The following is a 25,407-nucleotide window of genomic DNA, read 5'->3' on the forward strand; positions in this document are numbered from 1 at the left end:
TAGCTAGCTTCTCTAAACTGAATGAAGTTTAGGCACCCCAAATTCTGGACTTGCCTGTCAATACTATGTATTTCTGGTGCATTTTCTTATTTAGAGCCGGGCTCATAGTTAACCTTTGAGGGAAACATTGGGACTGTCAAATAAAAACACTGAACCTCTGCCAACTTAGGTCATTTGCTCAAAATCACATAGCTTGGAATTTGAAGCCAGCTTTCTGACGTCAAGCCCACTGCTCTTTCTAATATATCATACTCCCTCATGGATTACAGCCTTGATGTAATGATGGCTTGGGGTTGAAGAGCTAGTCCTTCAGGGAGCACAGAGTTTTTCTCGCTTGTTGAAATGTGAGTAGGGAAAATGTCTTTGCTTTTTCTCCATGAGGCAGGAAGTGCCTGCAAAGTGTACAGATTAGTATAGACCCTAGGGAGGACTTGACAGACTATAGCCCATAAGCCAAATCCAGACTGCTAACTGCTTTTCTTCCCCTGCCTGTTTGTATACAGCCTGAGAGGTAAGCTAAGGATGGGTTTTACATCTTTTTGTTGTTGAAGAAACTTTAAGAGTAATATTTTACGGCAAGCAGAAATTCACATTCCAGTGCTAATAAATAAAAGTTTTATTAGGACACAGATATGCTCATTCATTTATATATTATTTCATGCAATAATAGAGTAGTTGCAACAGAGACTGTATGGCCACAAAGTCTATAAGGTATCTGCTATCTGACCCATACTGGGAAAATTTGCTGACTCCTGGACCAGAGTCACACATTCATCTGCATTTAAGACTCGGTGCCACCTTTTACTAGTTGTATGACTGTGCTCATTTTATCTAGGTTCCCATGTCTTATTTTCCTCAGACAGAAAGTGGGGATAACAATGTCCACTTCAAAGGGTTATTATAAGAATCAAATGTAGCATAAGAAGCCCTCTGTAAATGTTTTTTGTTGTTTGGTCCCTCAGCTGTGCCCAACTCTTTTGGGACCCTATGGACTATAGCCCACAAGGCTCCTCTGTCCATGGGGATTCTCCAGGCAAGAATACTGGAGTGGGTCGCTGTTTCCAGGGGATCTTCCCAACCCAGGCATCAAACCCACATCTCCTGCACTGGCAGGCAGATTCTTTACCACTGATCCACCAGGGAAGAGGCCTGTAAGTGTTAGTGTTACAAATATATGCAGAGATGAAAAAAAAAAAATACATCTCTTTATTTGTCTAAGATAAATTAAATGATGGCCCAGCTCTCACAGATCAAGATTGACAGGTAAACTTACCTCTGTCATTTTTTAGAGGGGATCCTTTCCACCTCCATTGGGATCATACAAGAATCCCAGGGGCTCAAGAGTATCCCTAAAGAGGTCACTTGTAGGTAATCCCTGTTGTTTCTTTGATCCAGCCCACCTGGCCTGGCCCCAGGCAGGGAGCTCTGGTGGTGAATCCTCATCTATCACTAGTACAAGAGACCATGGAACCTTCCCCACAGCTCCCATACCTAGGGCCCCAGGAATGACAACACTCTTCCCTCCCAAGCTTTGGCCACCTCTGGGCGCTGTGCGGAAGCAGAGTTCTGATGCATTGTGACACCCTTTATGGGGCCATTTTTGCCAAGCTCCTGAATCCAACTCTATCCTCAGATCACGCATTCCCTTCTCTTTGTGGAGAAAGGAGCCTCTGCATGGAGCCTCCTTCTTGATAGCTCGGTTTTCCACTGCTGTGAGCCCCGAGTATACCAGGAATCTCCCGCTCAGATGCTTCACAAGGCTATGCAGGTGAAAAAGCTGAGTGGAAGACAATAGGGGGAGGTAAATACTGTGGCAAACTTGCCTCTGCTCCTCGGTTCCCACCCATTATCACCACTTAGGGCCAGCATCTCCAGATGTTCTGTTTGTTCAAGGTAGTTACGTGAAAATTCCCAAAAACTCTCTGCAGGCTGAATCTTGCCTAAAGTTAACCAGATAACCCTAGCTTCTCTAAAAGTAAATAAATATAAGGCTGCTAACTCCTCTGGAAGTGGAAAGACCCCAGACCTAGCTGCCTTCTTGGCAAGGAAAAATACCTCTCCTGCTCTCAACCTGAAACCATGGAAATATTGATAAGCTAGAATTAAATTCTCAATTAATGTTATTTTGGCATATTGCTATTAGTTATTATTTTACTACCGTTTATGTAAAAACAGTTCATGCCTGGCACTTTTAGCTCTCAATAAATGTTTATTATTACTATTTTATTAATGGTATTACTCCCATTTTAGAATATTTTAGGAGTGGAATGCCAGTGGGGCACCAGGAATGTGTGTGTGTGTGTGTGTGTGTGTGTGTGTCTGGGGGCTGACCTATGAAAAACACATCTACAGAGCTCCAATTCCAGCCGGAGGAGCCAGCAGGTTGACAGGTGCCGTTACCGCCACCTGCCGTCCAGTTCGCAGAACTATCACGGTTCACAGCCGCGCCCGCAGGGCTGGGATGCTCGCTGGGCTGGCCCTTTGAGGCTGCAAATCCATCTTCCCCTGCAACACACACACACATACATACTGTAGGTTTCTCCGTCTCTGCCTGGCACACACACACACACACACACACACACACCCCACACACACTCTGTAGGTTGTCTCCATCTCCGCCTGGCCCCCAGATGGCCAAACACAACGCCGGCTTTTTGATTTCTCCTGATACACACAGACACACACACACACACACACACACACACACACACACACACACACACACACACACACACGGCAGGCAGGCTCCGTCCCTGCCTGGCTCCAATGTGGCCAAACATAGAACTCCTCTTTTTGGATTTCTCCTGACCTGGCGACACGGGTGACCGGTCCAGCTATCAGGAGAGGGGGAGTAGGAGAAGCGCCTGTGGGCGCCGGGACCCCAGGGACCCAGACTGAGAGGAGCGAACAGGAACGTCGGGGAGACGCATGGCTGCGGCGGGACCCAGCGGACTCGCCCAGCTCTGCCTCTTTTCCTTCCCTATCAGAGGCAGGATGACTCACTCTTTTGTTTCTGGAAAAGAGGTATCTGTACTGGCCCGAGGCGGAATTCACCCCGCCCGCACTCATTAGGAATCGCTTGCTTATTCGCTGGGCCCAGCCTGCTCGCCAGAGACGCGGGCAGAATTCTTACGCTGGCTGACAGCCGCAGTGATGGGTGACACCGAACCAGAGACCCTCCGAGCCCGCCTCCCCGGCAATCCCGGGCGTGCCTGGCGGTGGAATTCGCCGGTCGGCGCTCACCTCTGCCCCCTGGTGGCTGGTCTGAGCATCGCAGCAGGGCCCAGCCCACAACCCACCTGCAGCCCCCGGCAGCGTCACCTCTGGGTGTTTTTCAAAGAGAGCATTTCTACAGTTCTATTCAGCTGCTGGGGATAGGAGATGTGGTTCTCAGATTAATTACTAATGAATGAGAAGGTTGTGTGTGTATGTGTGTGTGTGTGTGCGCAGGAGAGAAACTCTTAAGAGTGTGTTTGTGATGGGATAATAGAGAGGAGAGGGAGGAGTAGGAAAAAGGAAGAAAAGAAGCAAGAGAGGCAAAGGGACAGTAATGAGGGAATAGAATGACAGCAGAGGATGCGTAAAGAATGTAGGGAGCAACAGTTTGATGGGAAATGGGAGGGGACTTGCGCATGAAAAAGGGGGGAGGGTTTGACATCTGCGAGAGGGAAAGTTTCATTTCGGTGAAGTGAACCTTGTGAACATTTCAATATACCTCTCTCCTATTTTACATTCCATTTTGTTTGGCAGCTGCTAGAAATGAGTTTCCATTTTTCGGTCTTGTTTTAATATTCTTATGTCTCCCACATCACTAGATCATTAGATGCAGAAACAATTATGCCGTACATTCCTGTCTGACGGAACCCGGGGTGCACGCATGCTTATTAACGCCTGGCCTTGCCCAGCCGCTACCAGCCACATCTGCTATTGTTGTCTGATCCAGATTTCATGCTCACTCTCTCTCCACTGACCTCTATGTGCTAGCTTGTCCTTTGGGAAATAGACCAGTAGCTGCTCAGAATCCGAATGTACATGACAATCAGGCTCACAAAGGCTTCTACCACCTAGTCTTCCACCAACAAACCAAGCAAAGCCCACCAGCAACACAGAGCTTCAAAAATGAGTTCTTTTGAATCACATCTGTAGCTTCTGACCTAATCCTTTTTATCTTCTCTTTGAAGTACAACAGAAGGAGAGAGGTTTTGCAAGGTCCCTTCTAGCTACAGCTCATACAAGCTGTGAGAAGGTTGAAAGGGATTTTCCCTATCCCAGTCTCTGTTACTATTTTGTCAACATTACCCAGTCTGGTTCCAGATTTGAGGGAGGGGGGTCACATTTAGAAAGCCTGGATAGGATGATAAAAACTGTTTTGGCAGGAGATAAATCAATGCATATGGGCGTGGGCAGTGATGCCCAAACTCATTCACCACAACAAATGGTCTCATGAAAATGTTTTGGTCAGTACAGCTAATTTTGCTATATGAGGAGCAGTTGCCTATCTGCATGAGTGAATGGGGGTGGGATGGGCATCTCATGGTCACTTGGAGGGGCCTCTCAGCAGAGTGGTCATCTTGGTGTTTGACCCTTATTCTGGAATATTCTGGGGATATTCTAAGAAAGCAGTTTGGAGATAAAATATTTCTCATTGAGGTGAATGGATTGTGATGCAGATAAGAAATAGGAAGAGAAAAACATGTTGGGCCTTCAAAATGCAAAGGCTTTTTATAATATGGTTTCTATCATCAAGTGGGGAGACACATTATTCTTGTCAGTGTGTGAGAGTCAAAAGATGCTCCCCAGGGCCAGGGCAAGACAACACTGTGGAGGAGAAGCATAGGTTTTTGCCAAAGGCTTTTCAGAAATATTCAACAATCTAAAGTCCCATTGTTGAATAATTCTTTAATTATCTTCCTAATGTTTGAACGTTTACATTTCACTTCCTCTTTTTTTGACAGCTCTTTCTGCTTGAATCTGCCTAGTGCATTTTTTTTTAATTTTTTAAATTAAAAAATAAATTGATTTAGTTTTTAATTTAAAAAATAAGGCTAATTACTTTATAATATTGTGGTGTTTTTTGCCATACATTGATGTGAATCAGCCACAGGTATACATGCGTCCCCCACCCCAAAACCCCTTCCCACCTTACACCAGCTTTGAGTGCCCTGTTTCATGCATTGAACTTGGACTGGTCATCTATTTCACATATGGTAATATACATGTTTCAGTGCTATTCTCTCAAATCATCTCACCTTCTCCTTCTCCCAGAGTCCAAAGTCTGTTCTTTATATCTGCGTGTCTTTTGCTGGCTTGCATATAGGATCATCATTACCAGCTTTCTAAATTCCATATATATGCATTAGTATACTGTATTGGTGTTTTTCTTTCTCACTTACTTCACTCTGTATAATATGCTCCAGTTTCATCCACCTCATTAGAACTGATTCAAATGCATTCTTTTTAATAGCTGAGAAATATTCCATTGTGTATATGTACCACAATTTTCTTATCCATTTGTCTGCCGATTGACATCTAGGTTGCTTCCATGTCCTGGCTATTATAAACAGTGCTGTGATGAACATTAGGGTACACGTGTCTCTTTCAAGTCTCGTTTCCCCAGTGTGTAAGCCCAGCAGTGGGATTGCTGGGTCGTATGGCAGTTCTATTTCCAGTTTTTAAAAGAATCTCTGCACTGTTCTCCATAGTGGCTCCATTAGTATGCGTTCCCACCAACAGCATAAGAGAGTTCCCTTTTCTCCACACCCTCTCCAGCATTTATTGTTTGTAGACTTTTTGATAGCAGCCATTCTGACCAGCGTGAGATGGTACCTCATTGTGATTTTGATTTGCATTTCTCTGATAATGAGTGATGTTGAGCATCTTTTCATGTGTTTGCTAGCCATCTGTATGTCTTCTTTGGAGAAATGCATGTTTAGTTCTTTGGCCCATTTTTTTATTGGGCATTTATTTTTCTGGTATTGAGCTGCATGAGCTGCTTATATATTTTTGAGATTAATTCTTTGTCAGTTGCTTTGTGTGCTATTATTTTCTCCCATTCTGAAGGATATCTTTTTACCTTGCTTATAGTTTCCTTCATTGTGCAAAAGCTTTTAAGTTTAATTAGGTCCCATTTGTTTATTTTTGCTTTTATTTCCATTACTCTGGGAGGTGGGTCATAGAGGATCTTGCTGTGATTTATGTCAGAGAGCATTTTGTCTATGTTTTCCTCTAGGAGTTTTATAGTTTCTGATCTTACATTTAGATCTTTAATTCATTTTGAGTTTATTTTTGTGTATGGTGTTAGAAAGTGTTCTAGTTTCATTCTTTTACAGGTAGTTGACCAATTCCCCAGGACCACTTGTTAAAGAGATCATTTTTTCTCCACTGTATATTTTTGCCTCCTTTGACAAAGATAAGGTGTCCATAGGTACATGATTTATCTCTGGGCTTTCTGTTTTGTTCCATTGATTTATATTTCTATCTTTGTGCCAAACTGTCTTGATGACTGTAGCTTTGTAGTATAGTCTCAAGTCAGGCAGGTTGATTCCTCCAGTTCCATTCTTCTTTCTCAAGATTGCTTTGGCTATTTGAGGTTTTTTGTGTCTCCATACAACTTGTGAAATTATTTGTTCTAGCTCTGTGAAAAACACCATTGGTAGCTTGATAGGGATTGCATTGAATCTATAGATTGCTTTGGCTGGTATACTCATTTTCACTATATTGATTCTTCCAATCCATGAACATGGTATATTTCTCCATCTATTTGTGTCATCTTTGGTTTCTTTCATCATTGTTTTATAGTTTTCTATATATAGGTCTTTTGTTTCTTTAGGTAGATTTATTTCTAAGTATTTTATTCTTTTCATTGCAATGGTGAATGGGATTGTTTCCTTAATTTCTCTGTTTCCTCATTGTTAGTGTATAGGAATGCAAGGCATTTCTCTGAATTAATTTTATATCCTGAAACTTTACTATATTCATTGACTAACTCTCATAATTTTCTGGTGGTGGCCTTAGGGTTTTCTGTGTAGAGGATCATGTCATCTGCAAACAGGGAGAGTTTTACTTCTTTTCCAATCTGGATTCCTTTTATTTCTTTTTATTCTCTGATTGCTGTGGCTAAAACTTCTAAAACCATGTTGAATAGTAGTGGTGAGAGTGGGCACCCCTGTATTGTTTCTGAGCTTAGGGGAAGTACATTTTCTTACCATCTTCCATCAGAGGTTCAGCCATGGAAGCCATAATTTAGCTGGGTTTCATTGAAGCTGTGACAGGCTGAATCTATTGACAGTTTACTGAGTGGTTCGTGAGTGCTTCTCAGCTCTATGCTCAGTGCTGGGCCATGATGAGAGCTCTTCTCACAGAATTCAGATGAATCTGTGGATCTATGCTGTGGAGCTGGGCTGAGACACTCTCTTAACTATATTCTATTGAGAGTGGGAAATGTGGTGTGTGTGTGTGTGTGTGTGTGTGTGTGTGTATAGTCTCACAATATGTTCATTAATCACCCTTCTCCAGTGGCTCAGACAGTAAAGAATCTGCCTGCAATATGGGAGACCTGGGCTCGATCCCTGGGTTGGGAAGATCCTCTGGAGGAGGGCATGGCAACCCAGTGCAGTATTCTCACCTGGAGAATCCCCATGGACAGAGCAGCCTGGCAGGCTACAGTCTATGGCATTGCAAAGAGTCATGATAGCGATGGAGCACACAGCAGCTCACGCACACATGCATACTAATGTTTCTTGTTTTCTTAAAATTTTTATTGGAGTATAGTTGCTTTACAATATTCTATTAGTTTGTGCTCTACAGAAAAATGAATCTTTTGTACTTATACATATATCTTCTCTTTTTTGGATTTCCTTCCTATTTTGGTCACCACAGAGCACTGAGTAGCATTCTCTGTGCTACACAGTATGTTCTCAGTTATCTATTTTATAAACAGTATCAGTAGTATATATATGTCAATCCCAATCTCCCCATTCTCCCCTTGGTGTCCGTACGTTTGTTCTCTACATCTGTGTCTCTGTTTCTTCTTTGCAAATAGGTTCATTTGTACAAATTTTCTAGATTTTACATATATGGATACTCCTGCCAATGCAGGAGACATAAGAGATGTGCCTTCCATCCCTGGAAGATCCCCTGGAGGAGGGCATGGCAACCCACTACAGTATTCTTGCCTGGAGAATCTCATGGACAGAGAAGCTTGGCAGGCTACAGTTCATGGGGCTACAAAGAGTTGGACAGGATTAAAGTGACTTAGCACATATAGTAATTGTCACCCTAGGGTTGAAACATAAAAAACATTTAGCAAAAAATCTCACATGGACCAATAAGCCTGTTTTCTGTACTAGATTGCTGAGACTACTGAAACAAAATACCACATACGGGGTGACTTAATCAATAGAAATTAATTTTCTTATAGTTCTGGAGGCTGGAAGTCCAAGATCAAAGTGCCAGCTGGGTTGGTTTCTCCTAAGGTCTTTCCTTGACTCTCAAGTGGGCACATATTTGTTCTGTCCTCATATGGTCTTTTTCCTGTGTGTTTGCATCCCTGCTGTCTCTTGTTTTTATAAGGAAACCATTCATATTGGATTCAGGCCCCACACTTACGACCCCAGCTAAATTTGATTGCCTCTTTAAAGGCCCTATCGCCAAACACAGTCATATTCCAAGGTCCTGGGGAGGGAGTAATATTTAGAGCTTCAGCTATGAATTTTGAGGGGACACTATTCAGCCCATAACTCCCTCCAAGCAGATTCCCATGGGCTAGTAAAGTGGGCCATTAAGTCTTCTCTTCCAGGTTGCACAGGGTGTTCAGTTCTGTTCAGTCACTTAGTTGTGTCCGACTCTTTGCGACCCCATGAACCGCAGCACGCCGGCCTCCCTGTCCATCACCAACTCCCGGAGTTCACCCAAACCCACGCCCATTAAGTCGGTGATACCATCCAACCATCTTATCCTCTGTCGTCCCCTTCTCCTCATGCCTTCAACCTTTCCCAGCATGAGGGCCTTTTCCAGTGAGTCAGTTCTTCTCATCAGGTGGCCAGAGTACTGGAGTTTCAGCTTCAACATCAGTCCTTCCAATGAACACCCAAGACTGATCTGCTTTAGGATGGACTGGTTGGATCTCCTTGCAGTCAAGGGACTCTCAAGAGTCTCCTCCAACACCACAGTTCAAAAGCATCAAATTTTCAATGCTCAGCTTTCTTTACAAGGAGAGAGGTCTAATATTAGACCAAAAGGCATAGAGATCTGGACCTAGGGTACCACTATTCTGCCAGCTCTGTGATGTTGGCCAGGCAGTTAATTTTCTGAGGCTTGGTTTCCTTATCTATGAAATATGTACTAACTCTTATTATCACACCTTTAATTATTTTGCATTATTACTATTTGATGCCCTGAGATAATTATGTGAAGAAGTTCTGTGAAATGGTATGCACTGCTTCAATATATGGTATTTTATAGTGAATCTTCCAAATGGTAACTTCCCCTTGTGCTCGGAGATAATATTGTGGTTAAAGAGCAGTGCCTGTGGAGGTATACAATCTGAGTCTGGACTCCAGTCTATTCACTGCCTTTGGGCTATCATTTAGCTATGAAAGATTCAGTTTCTTTCTATATACCATGGAAGGAATAATGTAAATAGTCATATAGAATTCATATGATGATTCAAGAAAAAAATGTATATAAAATGTGTGGGCTTGAAAATGGTGTATCACCAGTGTCAACAATGTATTTCCTTAAAATCTTTCCCTTTTCCACACTATGTTCACCTCCAAATGGAATTCAGTCCTACTCTTGATTTGGGATTCCTGAATGACCTTTATGACACCCTTCTGTGCCAATGAGAGCAATTTATTTTTCAGTAAGGTATTTTTCCTTTTCCTCCTTTTCCCTAACCAGCTTTCAGTGGGATGAAGCTCTGTGCTTTTTTGAAGATGGAAAAAAAACGCTCATGAAATTTCCTTTCAGACACATCATCTCCAGTTCCTTAAAGCAATCCCATGTCACATCCCACATGAGCATTGTAAGCAGTTCTTCCGCTATGCAGTGCTGATTTACAGACACAATGGCATCTCACTTAACATCTTTCAAAACATCTCTCTCAACCTGAAGCTTGAGGAAGCAGCTGGAGTTGAGGATAAAAAAACAAAACGAAACAAAACACAGTATTCCTCTTCACTCACAAGGTCCTCCCGGCACCTAGCAGAGCACCCAGCAAGTAGTGAGAGCCAACAAATACTTGGGTAATGAATGATTACACAACTGGTCTGTTGACAAGAGAGTAGCCAAAACACTAAACCTGTTTTTTCAGTGACAGATAATAAGTGGGGAAAATTCCAGAGGGTATAATGTTGGAGGACAGCATGAAACTTAAAGTTAAGGAAACATTGTGTGTGTGTATGAAAGAGAGAACGGGGCAGGACGTATAGTTCAGAATCAAATAGTTTTGTTTTTTTTTAATTGAATGAAAGATGTTTTTAAATTTACAGTGCTTTACAATGTTTCACACACATAGTTTCATATAATCCTATAATAACCCATTTCTTCTCCTACCCTTCCCTTCATCACCCCTCCCCTTCCCTCTCCCTAAAAATCAAATAGTTTAAAAAGAAAAGGAGGAATCAGGACACAGCACATGAAAAAGAGTTCTGAAGAGCTGTGTTTTCTCTTCATAAACCATATTCACAGTCCCATCTCTTAGGGACCCCAGTTTAACTTGAACCCAGCTCTAGGCATTCATAGTCTGGCCAGAGAGCAGGACTCTGAAAGGGTCATTAAAATGGCATGAAAGAATTGACTTATAAACCATTGTCAAATATCTGTCTTTCCAGCCAGATCTGAACTCCAGTGAATCCAAGCTTGCCTTCAGGGGACAATGACTGAGCATGGTGCCCGGTCCACTGCAGCCTCTTCATGAAGAACGAACACCACAGTGGTTGGTATCTTCCCATTTCTCCAGAGTGGTATTCATATTTCTCCAGAGTGTTTTTCCACCACTCTTACTGAACCACTTGTTAATTACTAAGCAGTAACCTTGCATCTGTAGCCGCCACATTCTTCTGCACACACCTCCCTTTCCAGGTTGAATTTTGCATCATGTCAACAAACGGTGGTTTTCTCTCTCCATCTCAACTGGCCACGGATGTCTTCATTTGCTTTCCTTCCTTCTCACCACTACATCACACGTGTTGATCTCCAGTTAGTTCTTTTGTTATTTATGTGATGATATTTTAGGGTGTATTCATTTCAAAAAGGATAATGTACTTAGCAAATGTTATATATGCAGGAGGTTTTAAGTGGGACTAAATGCAGCAATTAATGCTAATGAGTCTGCTGTTAGCATGTAATATTCTTGGTTTTATAATCATGCATTACCGGATGTGGAGCCTCAGTTTGTTTAACAGATGCTGATCTTAATGGCTACATTCTCTTCCCATGGATAAGTTAGCTTTAGTTAAATGTACCATTAAAAATAACCATTTAAAATGCTAATGAAAACAGAGACTGTATCTATCAGGAATTTTGTTTTAACCTCTGGTTTTACTACTTCTTGTTTTCAAAAGGACTTTGGGAAGAGGAAGAGCTTTTTATCTACTTAAGGTGCTTTAAACAGAAAAAGAAAAGTTCAGTTCATTGCAGTTCACATGTAGTATCTGTAGGCAAAGTCAAGAGAAAGGGATTCACAGTGAAGGTTAATGTCTCTACAGCCTGGGGACTGTAGGCCTGCCTTGTTAATGCTGACTGTACTTGGAAACTGACTCTCCTGTGGTTGGCACCTCGTTTCTTTTCAGTGTTCATTTCAGATGTGAGTCAGAATTGAACAGTTCAAGTTAATGGTAATTCAACTGGTTAACATCCAAATACAGTCTTTGTGAAAGCACCATTATTCTATCACAGATTAGGATCAAAGAGGGAAAAATATCAGGATGTTGCTACTTAGGAATGAATACCTGATCCTTCCTGGACATCAAGAGGCCTAGTTTGGGCTTTCTCATGGGGAAATGGAGTTTGTCTAATGAAGGATTAATAGATGCCCAGGGAGAGCTCCGTACCTTTCTTTATTGCATCTCTCAGTTCAGTTCAGTTGCTCAGTCATGTCCGACTCTTTGCGACCCCATGAATTGCAGCACACCAGGCCTCCCTGTCCATCACCAACTCCCGGAGTTCACCCAAACTCAAGTCCATTGAGCTGGTGAAGCCATCCAGCCATCTCATCCTCTGTCATTCCTTTTTCCTCCTGCCTCCAACCCCTCCCAGCATCAGTCTTTTCCAATGAGTCAACTCTTCACATGAGGTGGCCAAAGTACTGGAGTTTCAGCTTTAGCATCATTCCTTCCAAAGAACACCCAGGAGTGATCTCCTTTAGAATGGACTGGTTGGATCTCCTTGCAGTCCAAGGAACTCTCAAGAGTCTTCTCCAACACCACAGTTCAAAAGCATCAATTCTTCAGCACTCAGCTTTCTTCATAGTCCAACTGTCACATCCATACATGCCTACTGGAAAAACCACAGCCTTGACTAGACAAATCTTTGTTGGCAAAGTAATGTCTCTGCTTTTCAATATGGTATGGAGGTTGGTCATAACTTTCCTTCCAAGGAGTAGCGTCTTTTAATTTCATGGCTGCAATCACCATCTGCAGTGATTTTGGAGCCCCAAAAAATAAAGTCTGCCACTGTTTCTACTGTTTCCCATCTATTTCCCATGAAGTGATGGGACTGGATGTCATGATCTTCGTTTTCTGAATGTTGAGCTTTAAGCCAACTTTTTCACTCTCCTCTTTCTCTAGTGATGCCCTAAAACAGATTCTCCAGGTCTCTGAATGTGGCTGCATGGTGACCAGGATAAGGTCAAGGGATGTCTATGTGTTGGGAGAGCCCATGTGTATTTAATGGTTATGACTCAGGCCTCCTAGACTTTCTAGTTTCTTGGCTGAGCTATATACCTCTCCTGGCTAAATCAGTTCAGGGCAGGGTAGCTTGTACATGCTGGGAAAGGCTATGTGGGGAGGGATTAGCCAGATGCAGTAAGCATGTTTATAAGGAGCTTTTTCAAGTGTGAAATCTAACTCTCTTGTTTGTAGGAAGTGACTCCATCCAGTAGGAATTCTCATTCCTTCCCATGGTGAGTCCTCTTGGTTCTGGGAGCTTTTGTTTTCTCTTTTTCTTTCAGAATTTACTCAAATAATGATGTATCTGGGGGAGAACTGATGCTACTTGGAGGCAATGTAATCTCAGGATTGTTGGTTCAGAGCTTGGGAGCTTATATATTAAGGTAAAAACTCAGTAGAGCAAGTTAGGCTAATTATCTGGTAGCCAGAAAATAATGAAAGGACAGAAAAGCATCCTCATAGTCTGAGGATCTGGAGTCAAAGTGTTTACAGAATAGAGGTCTATGGATGGAGCCTGTGCTTGCTGCCACATTTTTTTCATCGACAGTTGCCCAGGAGCTTTTGAAGGCTTTTAAGATGGAGCTGCTTGGAGCTAAAACTGCACCATTTCTTTTAACCAGACCAGCATCCTTTCTGATTTTGAGGTTTTTGATCATGTCCACCTCTGGATTTGCTCACATTAGTAGGAACATCTTCTCCAGGCATGCAGAACCTGAGATACAGGTTCTTTGGGAAATAAGAACCTTTGCTACCTGATCAGTGGATGTCTAGTCTGATCTGGGAGATTCAATAGGGCAGGGTGAGCAGATAGAATGATACAAAGTAAAGATAACATGGCCAGTGAAAATTTCACACTATCTTATGGAGTGAAAACTTAATGTCTTGTTTTAAAATACATGCCAAATCAGCTAGCGGAGATTGTTCAGCTAGATGGTGCATTGTTTCCATGCATGTTCTCACACACAGCTCCCCGGGTTCACTATACCTCCTCAATAGTTTGAGATTCTTTGATCAGGAAATAGCTTTGACTGATGGACATCTACCCTAACTGTTCAGTTGCCAGTCTAGGGAGTAGAAGAGAACAACTTAGGTAGAAAGTGGAAACAGGACCTTTTCCTCTTCACAACAAAGACCATTTCAACTTCAGTCTTGGGACTCTAGGCAGCCAAGTTACCATATTTGTGTAACAATTTTTGTGTATGTGTAAGGGAGGGATTTGGAAGGAATGATGCTAAAGTTGAAACTCCAGTACTTTGGCCACCTCATGAGAAGAGTTGACTCATTGGAAAAGACTCCGATGCTGGGAGGGATTGGGGGCAGGAGAAGAAGGGGATGACAGAGGATGAAATGGGTGGATGGCATCACTGACTAGATGGACGTGAGTCTGAGTGAACTCCGGGAGTTGGTGATGGACAGGGAGGCCTGGTGTGCTGTGATTCATGGAGTTGCAAAGAGTCGGACATGACTGAGCGACTGAACTGAACTGAACTGAAGGGAGGGATCTGCCTTTTGTTTCAGTTTTAAATTCAGGCATCTTCCATAGCTGTGGTGAAGTTATAGTGATTGGTAAAAAAGAATTCTATATGGACTAAATTTGTTTGTTGCATTGAACATGCTTCAGTTCTATTCTGACAAATGTTTGCTAACACTGGGGCCTTTTACCATGCCAGGTCTGAAAGAATCACAAGAGTGGAAAAGACATGGTCCTTTCCTTAAGAGATCACAGACTCACCTTTTTCCCAATCTCACCTACTGCTTTGAATGTATTTTTAAATAGATGGGTATAAAGAGGGTAGAAAATGGGAGTGTATAAGAAGGAATTTCTTCTGGGTTACTAAGAAACTTCTGATTTGATAGCAAAGCCTACAGCTGGTGTTAACTTTTTAATATGAAGCTCCTGTGACTTAAAGGAAATAGAATCTCAGATCAGCTGGGGGACAATGCTCATTGAGACACAAGTGGTTTTTCACAAGATCAGTAAAGGGAGGTGTATAATAACGACTTTAGCTAACCTTTGTCCCTAGTTCCTGGGAGGTAACCTCTAAATCCTTGGAATTTTTCTAAGTCATTCATGTTTCTTTGTCATTTCCTGTTGGGCTCTCTTGGACCACACTTGATAGTTTTTGTTGATGAGAGGATTCATGGTGGCACCCTAGATGGTTTATGCTAACAAGATGACTCAAGGTGGGGTTGGCTGTGCCAGAAAGACTCACCAACTACGTGATTAGAGCACTGGGGCCAGAGAGGGGACCTGGAACACTGAGGTCAACTGTGTAGCCAGTGAATCAATCAATCATGCCTAAAAGCAATGAAAGTCCAGTAAAAACTCTGGGCACCTCAGCTTGGGAGCTTCAGCTGGCAACACTGTACATTGTCACCCATCAACGTGCTGGGACAATGGACTCATGCTTGGGGCTCTCTCAGACTTCACCCTACACATCTCTCCCTTTGGCTGATTCTTTTCTTTTTGTAAACATTTTTACTGTGACAAATGTTCAGACAATATATTCCTGCTGCTGCTGCTGCTGCTGCTAAGTCGCTTCAGTCGTGTCCGACTCTGTGCGACCCCATAGATGGCAGCCCACCAGGCTCCTCCGTCCCTGGGATTCTCCAGGGAAGAATACTGGAGTGGGTTGCCGTTTCCTTCTCCAATGCATGAAAGTAAAAAGTGAAAGTGAAGTTGCTCTGTCGTTTCCGACTCTTTGCGACGCCATGGACTGCAGCCTACCAGGCTCCTCCGTCCATGGGATTCTTCAGGCAAGAGTACTGGAGTGGGGTGCCATTTCCATATATTCCTAGTAGTCATCAAATACTTTCTGTTGGCCACATAGCATTTAGGATCTTCGTTCCCCATCAGGGATTGAACCATACCCCCTGCACTGGGAGCTCAGGGTCTTAATCGCTGGACTGGCAGGGAAGCGGCTGACTCTGATTTGTATCCTTCTGTATAATAAAACTGTGATCACAAATATAACATTTTCCTGAGTTCTGTGTTATTCTAGAAATCATTAAGCCTGAGAGGCTAATGAGAACCCCTGAAATTGTAGTCAGCTGATCAGTCATCATGGCCTGAGGATGCTGAATTTGTCTCTGACACTTGATGTAAGAGCGATCTTTGAGAATTGTGTCTTAAGCTTGAGTTTGGTAAACTCATCAAAGAAGGGCATTATCAGGAGTTTTACATAAAATTCAGATTGAGGCGATGGACCCATAAACTGTCTCTTTGAACTGGAGGGGAACAGAGGTTTTGCTTCTGTGTGAGACCCTCTGCTGGTTGTTGAAAGCAATCGTTAAGCGCTCATTTCCTTCATCCCAGCCACCCACTCCAATTTGGGATTAGTTCTTTTTTTATTTTTTTAACCCAATTTGGCAGCTCAGGGTCAAACCTCAGACCCTCCAGATCACTTCTGATGCACAGTTAATCAGCCTCATCTGTTCGGATTGCTCATTTCTTATTTTCTGCCACTATCTCCTGTCTGTCCTGTCCAATGCTGCTGGGGTTCTATGGAGATTCTGAAGACATTTTTTGAAGGTAATAATAGCTCTCACCAAGAACAGAGAACAGCTTATTTCACAAGTTAAAAAAAAAAAACAAGTGACTTTAGAAGATTTCCTCCTACTGCTATCGGGTTGGATCTTATTAAAACTAAACCTTAAAGGATGACCTTTATTATGGAGATTTTAAAGGAGTATACCCCCTAATGATTTTTGGTATCATATCCGAAGGTCTCACTCAAGTCTAAAACTCACAGAGTCTTAATGCTTTATCTGTAGCTTCCCAGTGGTAATTTCTGCTTATTTCTTATTATCCCTTTAAGGGAGGAAAAGAAAACTTTCAGAAACTCTCTTTGCTGAGATGAAGACAATTATTGTAAATACTACATTTCCCTTCTGTGACAGAAAAGACACAGATAGAGGGCCTTCAAGTGATTCTTCAGTGTCTGGTCTACCCCTTCTTTACATATTTTTCATTATCATTGCCTTCATTTCCTATCTTATTCATGAAAAACTTCCAAGAAGCAGTGCAGTCAACCACAAGATCACTGACTCAGGTCAATGAAGACACATCTCCTTTTCACGTTTATTTCATTTTGTTTTAAGATCACAGAAGAGCAGAGCATTCATACGTGTAAAGTAACAGAAGAGAGAAACTGAATTCAAATACATTTAAAAAGAAAAGGAAAAAAGCTTTTTTAATTTTAATTTTTTTAAAACACACACTTGCGCTTTTTATTTTCCTTCACAGAGCTAGTATCCAGGGAAAAAAAAATCCCCCCAATAAACAAATATTAAAAAAAAAAAAAAACCTTGAACAACAAAAAACCCAAACAAAAAATGGCCATGAGTTTTTGTCATCAAGGAAAGTTTTGCTTATGTCTACAGGGATGAAAAAAGGAATATATTCATATATATATATTTATATGTATATAACACTGTTAATAAGGAGAATTCTAACCAAGAGCAGGATTTATACACCCTTCAGTAGAGCAGTGAGGAGGAAGGGGTGAACCAGTGCTGGGGAAGGAAGTTGGAGGTTTTCTCCCATGCTTCTCTCCTGTAATTTCCACTTCACCCTTCTCCCACTCCCAGTAAATACTTAGGGAGCAGAATGTGGTCGTAATTCACCAGGATGAACCTTTAACATTCTCTAGTGAAGAACAAAGACTAAGTAAGGGAGTTTTTGTTTTTTGTAAAGGCTCCAAATAGCTTAGAATTACTGCCGTGTGCCAGAAAGCCAGTGGTCCTAAGGGTTTTCTTCGTTTGCAAGAAACAGATTTTCACTCTGTGCCTGGCTTTACATAGAGAGGGCTTATGCAGAGAAGAACATAGCTATAAGAGTTGGTCCAGGAGGATCACTCAATGATGCCTCTGAAATCACCCAAAGTGGGGAGTTGTCCATGGGCAGGTCACTTTCCCACTGAAAGAGAGTGTCAGACCTACTCTAAGCACATTGCAAATTGTCATCTGTATAAAGTGATACTAATGCTGGGAAGTTATGAATAATACTTGCTTTTCAGTGCATAGGAGACGCATATTATTTCTGTCCCCTTAAGCAATGCATGAAAAGCTACCATAGGACAGATGCTAAATTGAGCATCCAGGATAGTATGGGGCTATACTTTGATGGGTCAAGACAAGCACACCTGTGCTCAGGCCATCCAGAACAAGGTGCATGATGGTAATTCCTCATTAACTGCCTGAGAAACCATCCTATTCACCCTCTGCTTGGAGTATTTAACTTTCCCATTTGATTTTGACCTCCACAACTCCTATTACATTCAGCTCTGTAACCTGCTAAAATGTGTTTATTTTTGTCTTGTTTTCAACTTGTTTCTTTAAAATCGTGTTGACTTGTATTTTGTGAAAATGAGGCTTGTTTTCTCTCCATCCATTTACTTGACTACATAGCCTATAAGTCAAATTTAGAGAAACTTATGCCATGAGACGTTTCTTCCAAAACAAAATATATTATCTTGCTCATTTCTCCTAGAACAGACTTTTGAACCTACCTGGGATCACTTGCTTATGGCCACCTGCACAAGTAAAGAGGTTTCAAGGACAACCATTTACTATCACGAGGCACTTGGCCCAGGAGGAGAAGACTGATGTTTCCTTTCCCTTCACATGAACAACTTCCTTACTAGTTATGTGACCAATACCTAGTCTGGCTATTTTCTCCCTATGAAAGATTATTAGAATATAGTCCAACAGTTAGATTTTATAACATTTCAATTAAAGAAACAACTCCAGCTCTCTCAACACCATCAGTATAATTTGAATGTGTCCTTTCTCTATGTTACTAAGAAATTTTGATTAGGAGAGAATTATAAACCCAGTCCAGGGACCCTGTATTCTAGAAAGTTTTGGCTTTTGACATGGAGATGATGGAAGGATGGTTCCAAGAAGTGAAGATCAAACTAGATCAAAGAGATCAAACCAGAAATGACAAATAGCTGCTTAGAATGGCAAGCTGGGCACAGCACTACATGAAGATTCAATTCTTGCTCAGAATCAGAGAGTTTGGAGATGGCAGAGGTTTTAGAGAAATCATTTGAATTTCTCACTTTCAGGATGAGAAAACCAAAACTCAGAAAGTTTAACTAATTTGCCTAAGGTCATATGACTTGCTTATAGGCCAGACCTGGGGCTAGAACTCATTTCTCCTGATTCCCAATCCACTTTTCACCTACTTCGCTTTATAAAGTTGTTGTTTGTCTTGGGTAGAGGAGTATACTTTAAGCATAATATTAATTTGACCCAAATTTCTTTCGATAACAGTCTTTGCAAAAAATTCATGTGGTCCCTGAAGAGATCTCTTTGATGACTCCTTATGCACCGGCTGTGCTGATCACAGAAGACATATATATGTCATTCTGTTAAACACATCAGACACTTCAAAAAGACTTCACCAGAACATGCTGAGAGAGATACTCCCAATGACAATGATTCTGTCCTCATTTGCAATAGTCAGTATAGAAATATAGGTAATAGATCCACCAGATTAAGCAAGAGTAATTCTTTCCTAGAGTGATTTAGCAAGATATTTCTCAAGGACATAACATTTTTAAATATCCGTTAATCTCTTAGGATTGAGATGACAAAGAAACTATCCCAATGTTTCTGTTGAATGGAAAATAAAGACTGAGTAATACTGTGCTCATCAAGATATAGGTGACTTACTTTCCTTGGAGCTATTGAAATGAGACTTTAGGTTGTAAGTAAGAAGTAACAGCAACAACAACAAAAACACTTGACAGTTGATGTAACAGACACATGAGCCCTTCAAACTCTGTCCTCCCTGTCTCTTCATTTCCCTTGCTCTGGGGTCCAGATGGGACAGCTGTGGTAAGTGTTGGATGGAAGTCCTGATATCCTAAGTCCTAAGTCAGCACTTAGGTCCTGAGCAACAAGGAGGTAAAGAGGTGACCTCTTGAGAACAGAGCAGGATGCGTGCCTATAACGGTTCTGTGGGTCTGCTTCCTTTTGCTGAGACAACCTTATGTTTGGGCTATTAGTCATCTTTCACCCCATTCTGACTTGTGACAGGCTTTGGTTTTTATTTATTTGTTTTTTCCTTTCAGATTCGTATGTTTAGCTGAACTTGGGCATTGCATGAAAAATGAAGTTTACATAGTTTATATTATGTACATAAACTACCGATTTACATTGATTTACACATGATTTACACATGATTGGTGCCTAATTTATTAATCAGCACACAGAATGTAAATGCGCTGAAAGGAAATCAAGGTTTTAAAATAAGTTTTCCATAATATCCATAAACATTTACGCTGGAGTAAGCGTTAAACCAACACCTAACGTTAACACCAGCTTGCTTGTCAACGGGTTAGTTATGCACTGGTTTCTGGGTGAAGATAAATTCTTTCTTGCATTATCACTTGGCCACATTTAACAACATAGCTGCAAACGAGAACAGTTTACTTCTCTTCCACTGTATACACATAAATGTAAACTTCATTTTGCATTTAGTGAGACATTTACAGATATTATGCCAATTGCTATAGAAAATTTACTCCACTAGAGCAAATGCACTAGAGAAGAAATATTTTAAACATTTAAGAAAGAAGGAGACTTCCTAAATTGGATTTACATTTCTTAACTCAGGGTCTTCGCTGTTTCTGTGGTATATTTAATATTTGTCTTCAAAATATTGTTTTGTAGGTTGGATATAGCATTGCACTTATATATCTATAAAAATGATACTTATTAGAAATCAAGGCTAAATACAGGTTGAAAGGTTATGAAGTCGAAGAGCTAAAATAAGGTCATGGTTATTTCCATGGAACAAGATCCATAAGCAAATTCCTTTCAAACAAATCATTACAGTGTGGAAAAATGGGGCTCCACATCTTTCTAAATGAAGTATAGCTCTTTTTTAAAACCAAATTCAATACTTTTCTTCCTTTTAAGTCATTATTCTAGATTTGCTTTATAATACATACAATATTGCAAATATAGCATCTGTAAAGATAAGGTTTAAAAAAAATACATACACACATATATATATTTCCACAAATAATTTAAGACCTTCAAAAAACAAAATGGGAAATTCTTGGATGCAAGCCAATAGACACATTCAAACCACAACCAACCTGGGGATGGAACCTATGATTCTGGAACATTTAAGAAGCTAATAACTCAGTAGGTAATAACTGAGAAACATTTTCATGCTGAGGAGTTTAGTTTCTGTGCGCAAAGGAGGTAAGTCCATTTTTGGAGGAGAAACAGATTTTTGTTTCTGTCCTCCAATAACATGAAAATCACGAGTACTTTTACAAGGTCTCTCTGAATAGCCCAAATTGTCCGAAGATGTAGTTAAAAAAAAAAAAAATGCCTAGAGCAAAGATGATGTCTGACTTGGAAGAGAAGGCAAAGGTGAGTGGGACAATTCTTCCCAACAGAAAAAGCAAGGACCTATCCCTAAGCCTTAGTTCTTTCAGGGAAGAGGGATGTTTTATGTCCAAACTAGTAAGACTGTTCCTCCAATAAGGCAAAACCTTCTGATGAACAACTGCACAGAGGAAAGAATTTTGCAGTTGTAAAACCTAAGATAGTTTTCATTCTTCAGGAAGGACCCTTCATCAAGGTCGTTTCTGCTTTGGTTAACTGTAAGTCAGGTTTAAGGATTTTATTTTATGAAGAGTGGAGTTTCAGTTTGCATACAAAGGACATTGAATGTGTTAGCCATTCAGATTAATTGATGTATTTCACTCCTCTCAGTATATTGTTTCCAGCCAGTTGATTCTTTTCAATGCAAGGTTTCATGCTTTGATTACCAATGGACAAAAGTCTTGAAGAGAGTTATCGCGTTGTGATGAACTAAATTCCAAGAAGTCCCATGTTTAAACTTGTTATCTTGATGTCAGTGATCTGGCTTCTACCTTTTACCTGACCCTTTTCCAAACTATGTTCTCTTCCATTTTTCACATTGCTCAAAAACATCCTCAAACTTATGAAATTTCTGGGGTCAATGATCGCTCTGAAACGGGAGACAGGACAAAATTCCCAGATCCTACCAGAGATATATGCAAACACCACAATATTCAATACATGTTTAATTACGTTTAATATATGGACCATTTTAATAAAACTCAGGGAACAAATGGTGCTGACAAGGCAAAGACATTCCTTTCAATGAGAATCTCCTTCTATAAAGCCAAGACCTTGTCCTTAGGATAGGGTAGAGGGAATAAGGAATCTAGGTGTGCGACGAAAAATCTGTGACATGCCATGAGGATCTGTTCCTGAAATTGATACTAAACTGAATTAACTCCTGTTACTTTTCTTTTCTTATGTACCTTTAAATTAGCATGCACTCCACTAAAGCTTCCACTTAAGGATGTGGTTGACTCTTCAATATATGGGAAATATTGATCATCAAGGACGATAAGCTTTTATTCCTGTACTAAGTAGACTAAATCGTTAGAGAAATCCCTGATTGTCAATAAATTGATGCTGCCTAGGAATAAGGCTAATCTTCTCTATGTTTAAGTAGCTACCATCTTGGATAAGAATTTTGGTCCTATGCCAGGATCTGCCACAAATACTTTCACCCACTCCCAAGTTCAATTTGTCCTTCTGTTTCATGTCTAAACTGCAAAATCATAAAAGAAGTCTGGTGATAGGCTTTTAAAACAAGAGTCCCCTAGAAGAGATTAAAAGTACCACTTATCAGGAGATCATTACCTTTAAAGACGAGACTTATTGCAAAGAGCCTTCAGTTAATAAAGTCTATCAAGATAAATTTCAGATTTATTATTTTCCTTCCTTCCTCCTCACTCTCCTCCTATATGCCTTCCCTTTCTTCCTTTTTCTCTTCCTCACTCCCTTTCTTTCTAATTCTTCCTTCCTTTTCTGATTTGCAGTTATGAAGCTTCCTGTTTTACATCAGATAACAGCCATTTTCCAGGTTCTAAGACTTGGTGAGGTACCGTATTTGGCTCTGCCGCAATACATTCCATTATGACCTCAATATCAATCCTATGTCTTCTCACTAATGAGCCATTTCCAATGCCTAGTAGTCTAAGTAAAAGCAACGGTTGGTTTCCTGACAAGGTATCTACACACGGGGAGCTCTGAAAGGCTTTTCCTAAGAAAATCCTTCTGGTGTGCTGGTGATGTCAAGTTTTGTGGTATGTATATAGCTTTTGCTTAAATGATTACAAGTTTCTCAGCTCTTCTGGTTGAGAACTAGCTCATATAACCCTCTTGTATATGTAAACTTAAACATCGTATCTCCCACTGTATCTTTTTCAGGAGATGAGAAGCCAAGTGTAAGTAGGAAAGGTGGAATACAGTGCTGCCCCTAGTGGCCTGGTGCAGGATAAGGATGGAGTGCTGTCAACCGCAGTGCTGCGAGCACCATCCATGGGTGGGAAGGGAGGTGACGCGGGAATCAAATCAAGCGTTAGCCTAGGACACCAGGACAGAGCTGCAGAGGGGCGCCAGGAGTAGACTTCCCCTTGGTTGTGGCCAATGCTTTGTATTGGGGCTGTCACAGTATTTCTACCACATGAGTAGGGACCTGGGTATCTGTACTTCTCTTGCCTTGCTCATGGCTCACTGTATTTTATCTGAAATATGGAAAAATCTCTGCTCAGGGAAATCCATGGGAGCAAATGCAGAGTTAACTGAAGATTGGAGAGGGGGCAAAACAGGGCTGCTAAGGATCTCCGCGTGGCTCAGCATCCTTTCACTAGGACTTAACCCTTGGAGACCTTCCCACTTCTGGGGATTTGCTCCATACCTGTTACTCCTGCGGCAGAGCAGGACCAAGTCTGCAAAAAGCTGGGAAGCATGTGAATCCTTCAGACTCACTCGTGAAACAAGAGTGAAATCAGAAACTTCTGTCCTAGGTCACCTCATCCGCATCACTGATTCTTTCTACTGTTTGCTCACCCCATCAATAGTAGGCACTTTCATTGACAGTGATAATCTGAGTGACTCTGGACTGGGTTCTGATGACTGGACTGGGAGGAAGATGAGGATCTGCCCGTAGGTGGGGCACAGCTTGGTCTGAAATACACGCTGAGGTCCAGGGACAGCCATGGATGGGGGAGCGGCTCTGCTCCTTGCCTCCTTCCCCTCCCACGGCCCCCAGCACCTCGTCACAGCCGCATCTCAAGGTTACAATGAGGGACAGTTATCTACAGCACAATGAGTCTATGTACACGTGGACCATTCCCTCGGCATGCTTTAGAGAGAGGCGCACACGCCCACACACGTACACCCACGTTGAGAGAGAGAGAGAGAGAGAGAGACAGCACGCGCGCACAGTGGAGAGAATTAAAATGGCACTTTCTAGCGTCTGCGGCATGACGAGTGCTGGGAGGTGCGGGTTAGGGGCTGGGAGTGAAGGGAAGCGGCCGGGGTGAGGATAAAGAGCAGATATCCGGCACGGATGCGGGGGAGATCGGACACGGAGATGGTCTTAAAAGTTGGAGGGAGGGTGGAGACAGGAAAACCAGATAAAGGGTCAGGGTAGGACTCCAGCATGGATTCCATTGATAGTCTGAATGGCTATGCATCAGCTCAAATTAAAAAAAGAATAAAATGATGTTGGAAGTATAAACACCAAGGCAAGACTGTATTTTTTTCTTTCCCCGCAGATGAAAAAGGATGAAGGAAAGATAAAGTGTGTGTGTGTGTATGTGTGTGTGCGTGTGGTGGGGGGTTAATACCCATCTGGTACTTCTTCACTTATCATTTTTTATAACATCAAATCTCCTTAATTGATGGAGTCTTTACAGTCTACATTTGCTTAGATATACACATTTCTTGGTAGAACTCTTCCCACCTGGAATTATACTTCAATTTTTATTGATGGACTTTCAAATTGTTTTAAATGTTGTATTTTCTTCTTCACTTTCTTATTTCCCCCTTCATTTATAAACACACAAAGTTGTGAAAGAAACAGTCTCCCCCCATTTCACTCTCTCTCGCTCTGTATCCTGTGTGACGCATTTTTGTGTGTTTTTTTTAATTATTTTTAAACTTTTATTCTATTAACATTTGCTGAGAAGGCAGAGCAGAGATGCTGCCAGCAGCCACAGTGGTACGGCCAGACTGATGGATCCATTTATTCCTCTCACCGACCCAGGTCCTGTAGTGCAAAAGAGAGAAAAGAAAGTAATTATTAATACATCCGGTCCACTCTATGTCACAACTGACAGCTCCTAGTTTCAAAGGTAACACTGGGCCGTGTACCAGCATCTCAAAGTCTGGGCACTTATATACAGACTAAGAAGGACTCACCATCTTTTCTAAATCCTTCTAGTTGAGCTATAAGTATCTTAGGGGTATCTTGTGTGATGCTGGATCAGTCTCCTTGCCGCCCAAATTTATCCTGCACAGCAGTGGGATGTCAGCGCTCACTAAGATTCCAAGCATTGCTGAGGGTCCTTCAGCAGCCGGACACCCGCTCCTCCAGCTGATTCACCACAGTATCTCCATTAATAAAATGTGGAACCAGCCTGTGATGCGCTCTTCTCAAGGG

At 41.6% G+C, this 25,407-nt stretch overlaps 1 protein-coding gene across 3 annotated transcripts in view; it reads right to left on the reverse strand.

Moving 5' to 3' along the window:
- Window positions 1–16,947: 16,947 nt before the first annotated feature.
- The window catches only part of LSAMP (limbic system associated membrane protein), a 708,470-nt gene continuing 700,010 nt past the window's right edge, over window positions 16,948–25,407 (reverse strand). For all 3 annotated transcript variants that reach the window (XM_015092455.4, XM_042231712.2, XM_015092453.4), the window contains one exon: window positions 16,948–25,014. In XM_015092455.4, coding sequence (XP_014947941.1) covers window positions 24,917–25,014 — 98 coding nt within the window. In that variant the 3' untranslated portion in view covers window positions 16,948–24,916. The remainder of the gene's footprint in view (window positions 25,015–25,407) is intronic.

This window comes from Ovis aries, chromosome 1 (assembly GCF_016772045.2).
Source record: "Ovis aries strain OAR_USU_Benz2616 breed Rambouillet chromosome 1, ARS-UI_Ramb_v3.0, whole genome shotgun sequence".
NCBI classification, from domain to species: Eukaryota; Metazoa; Chordata; class Mammalia; order Artiodactyla; family Bovidae; genus Ovis; species Ovis aries.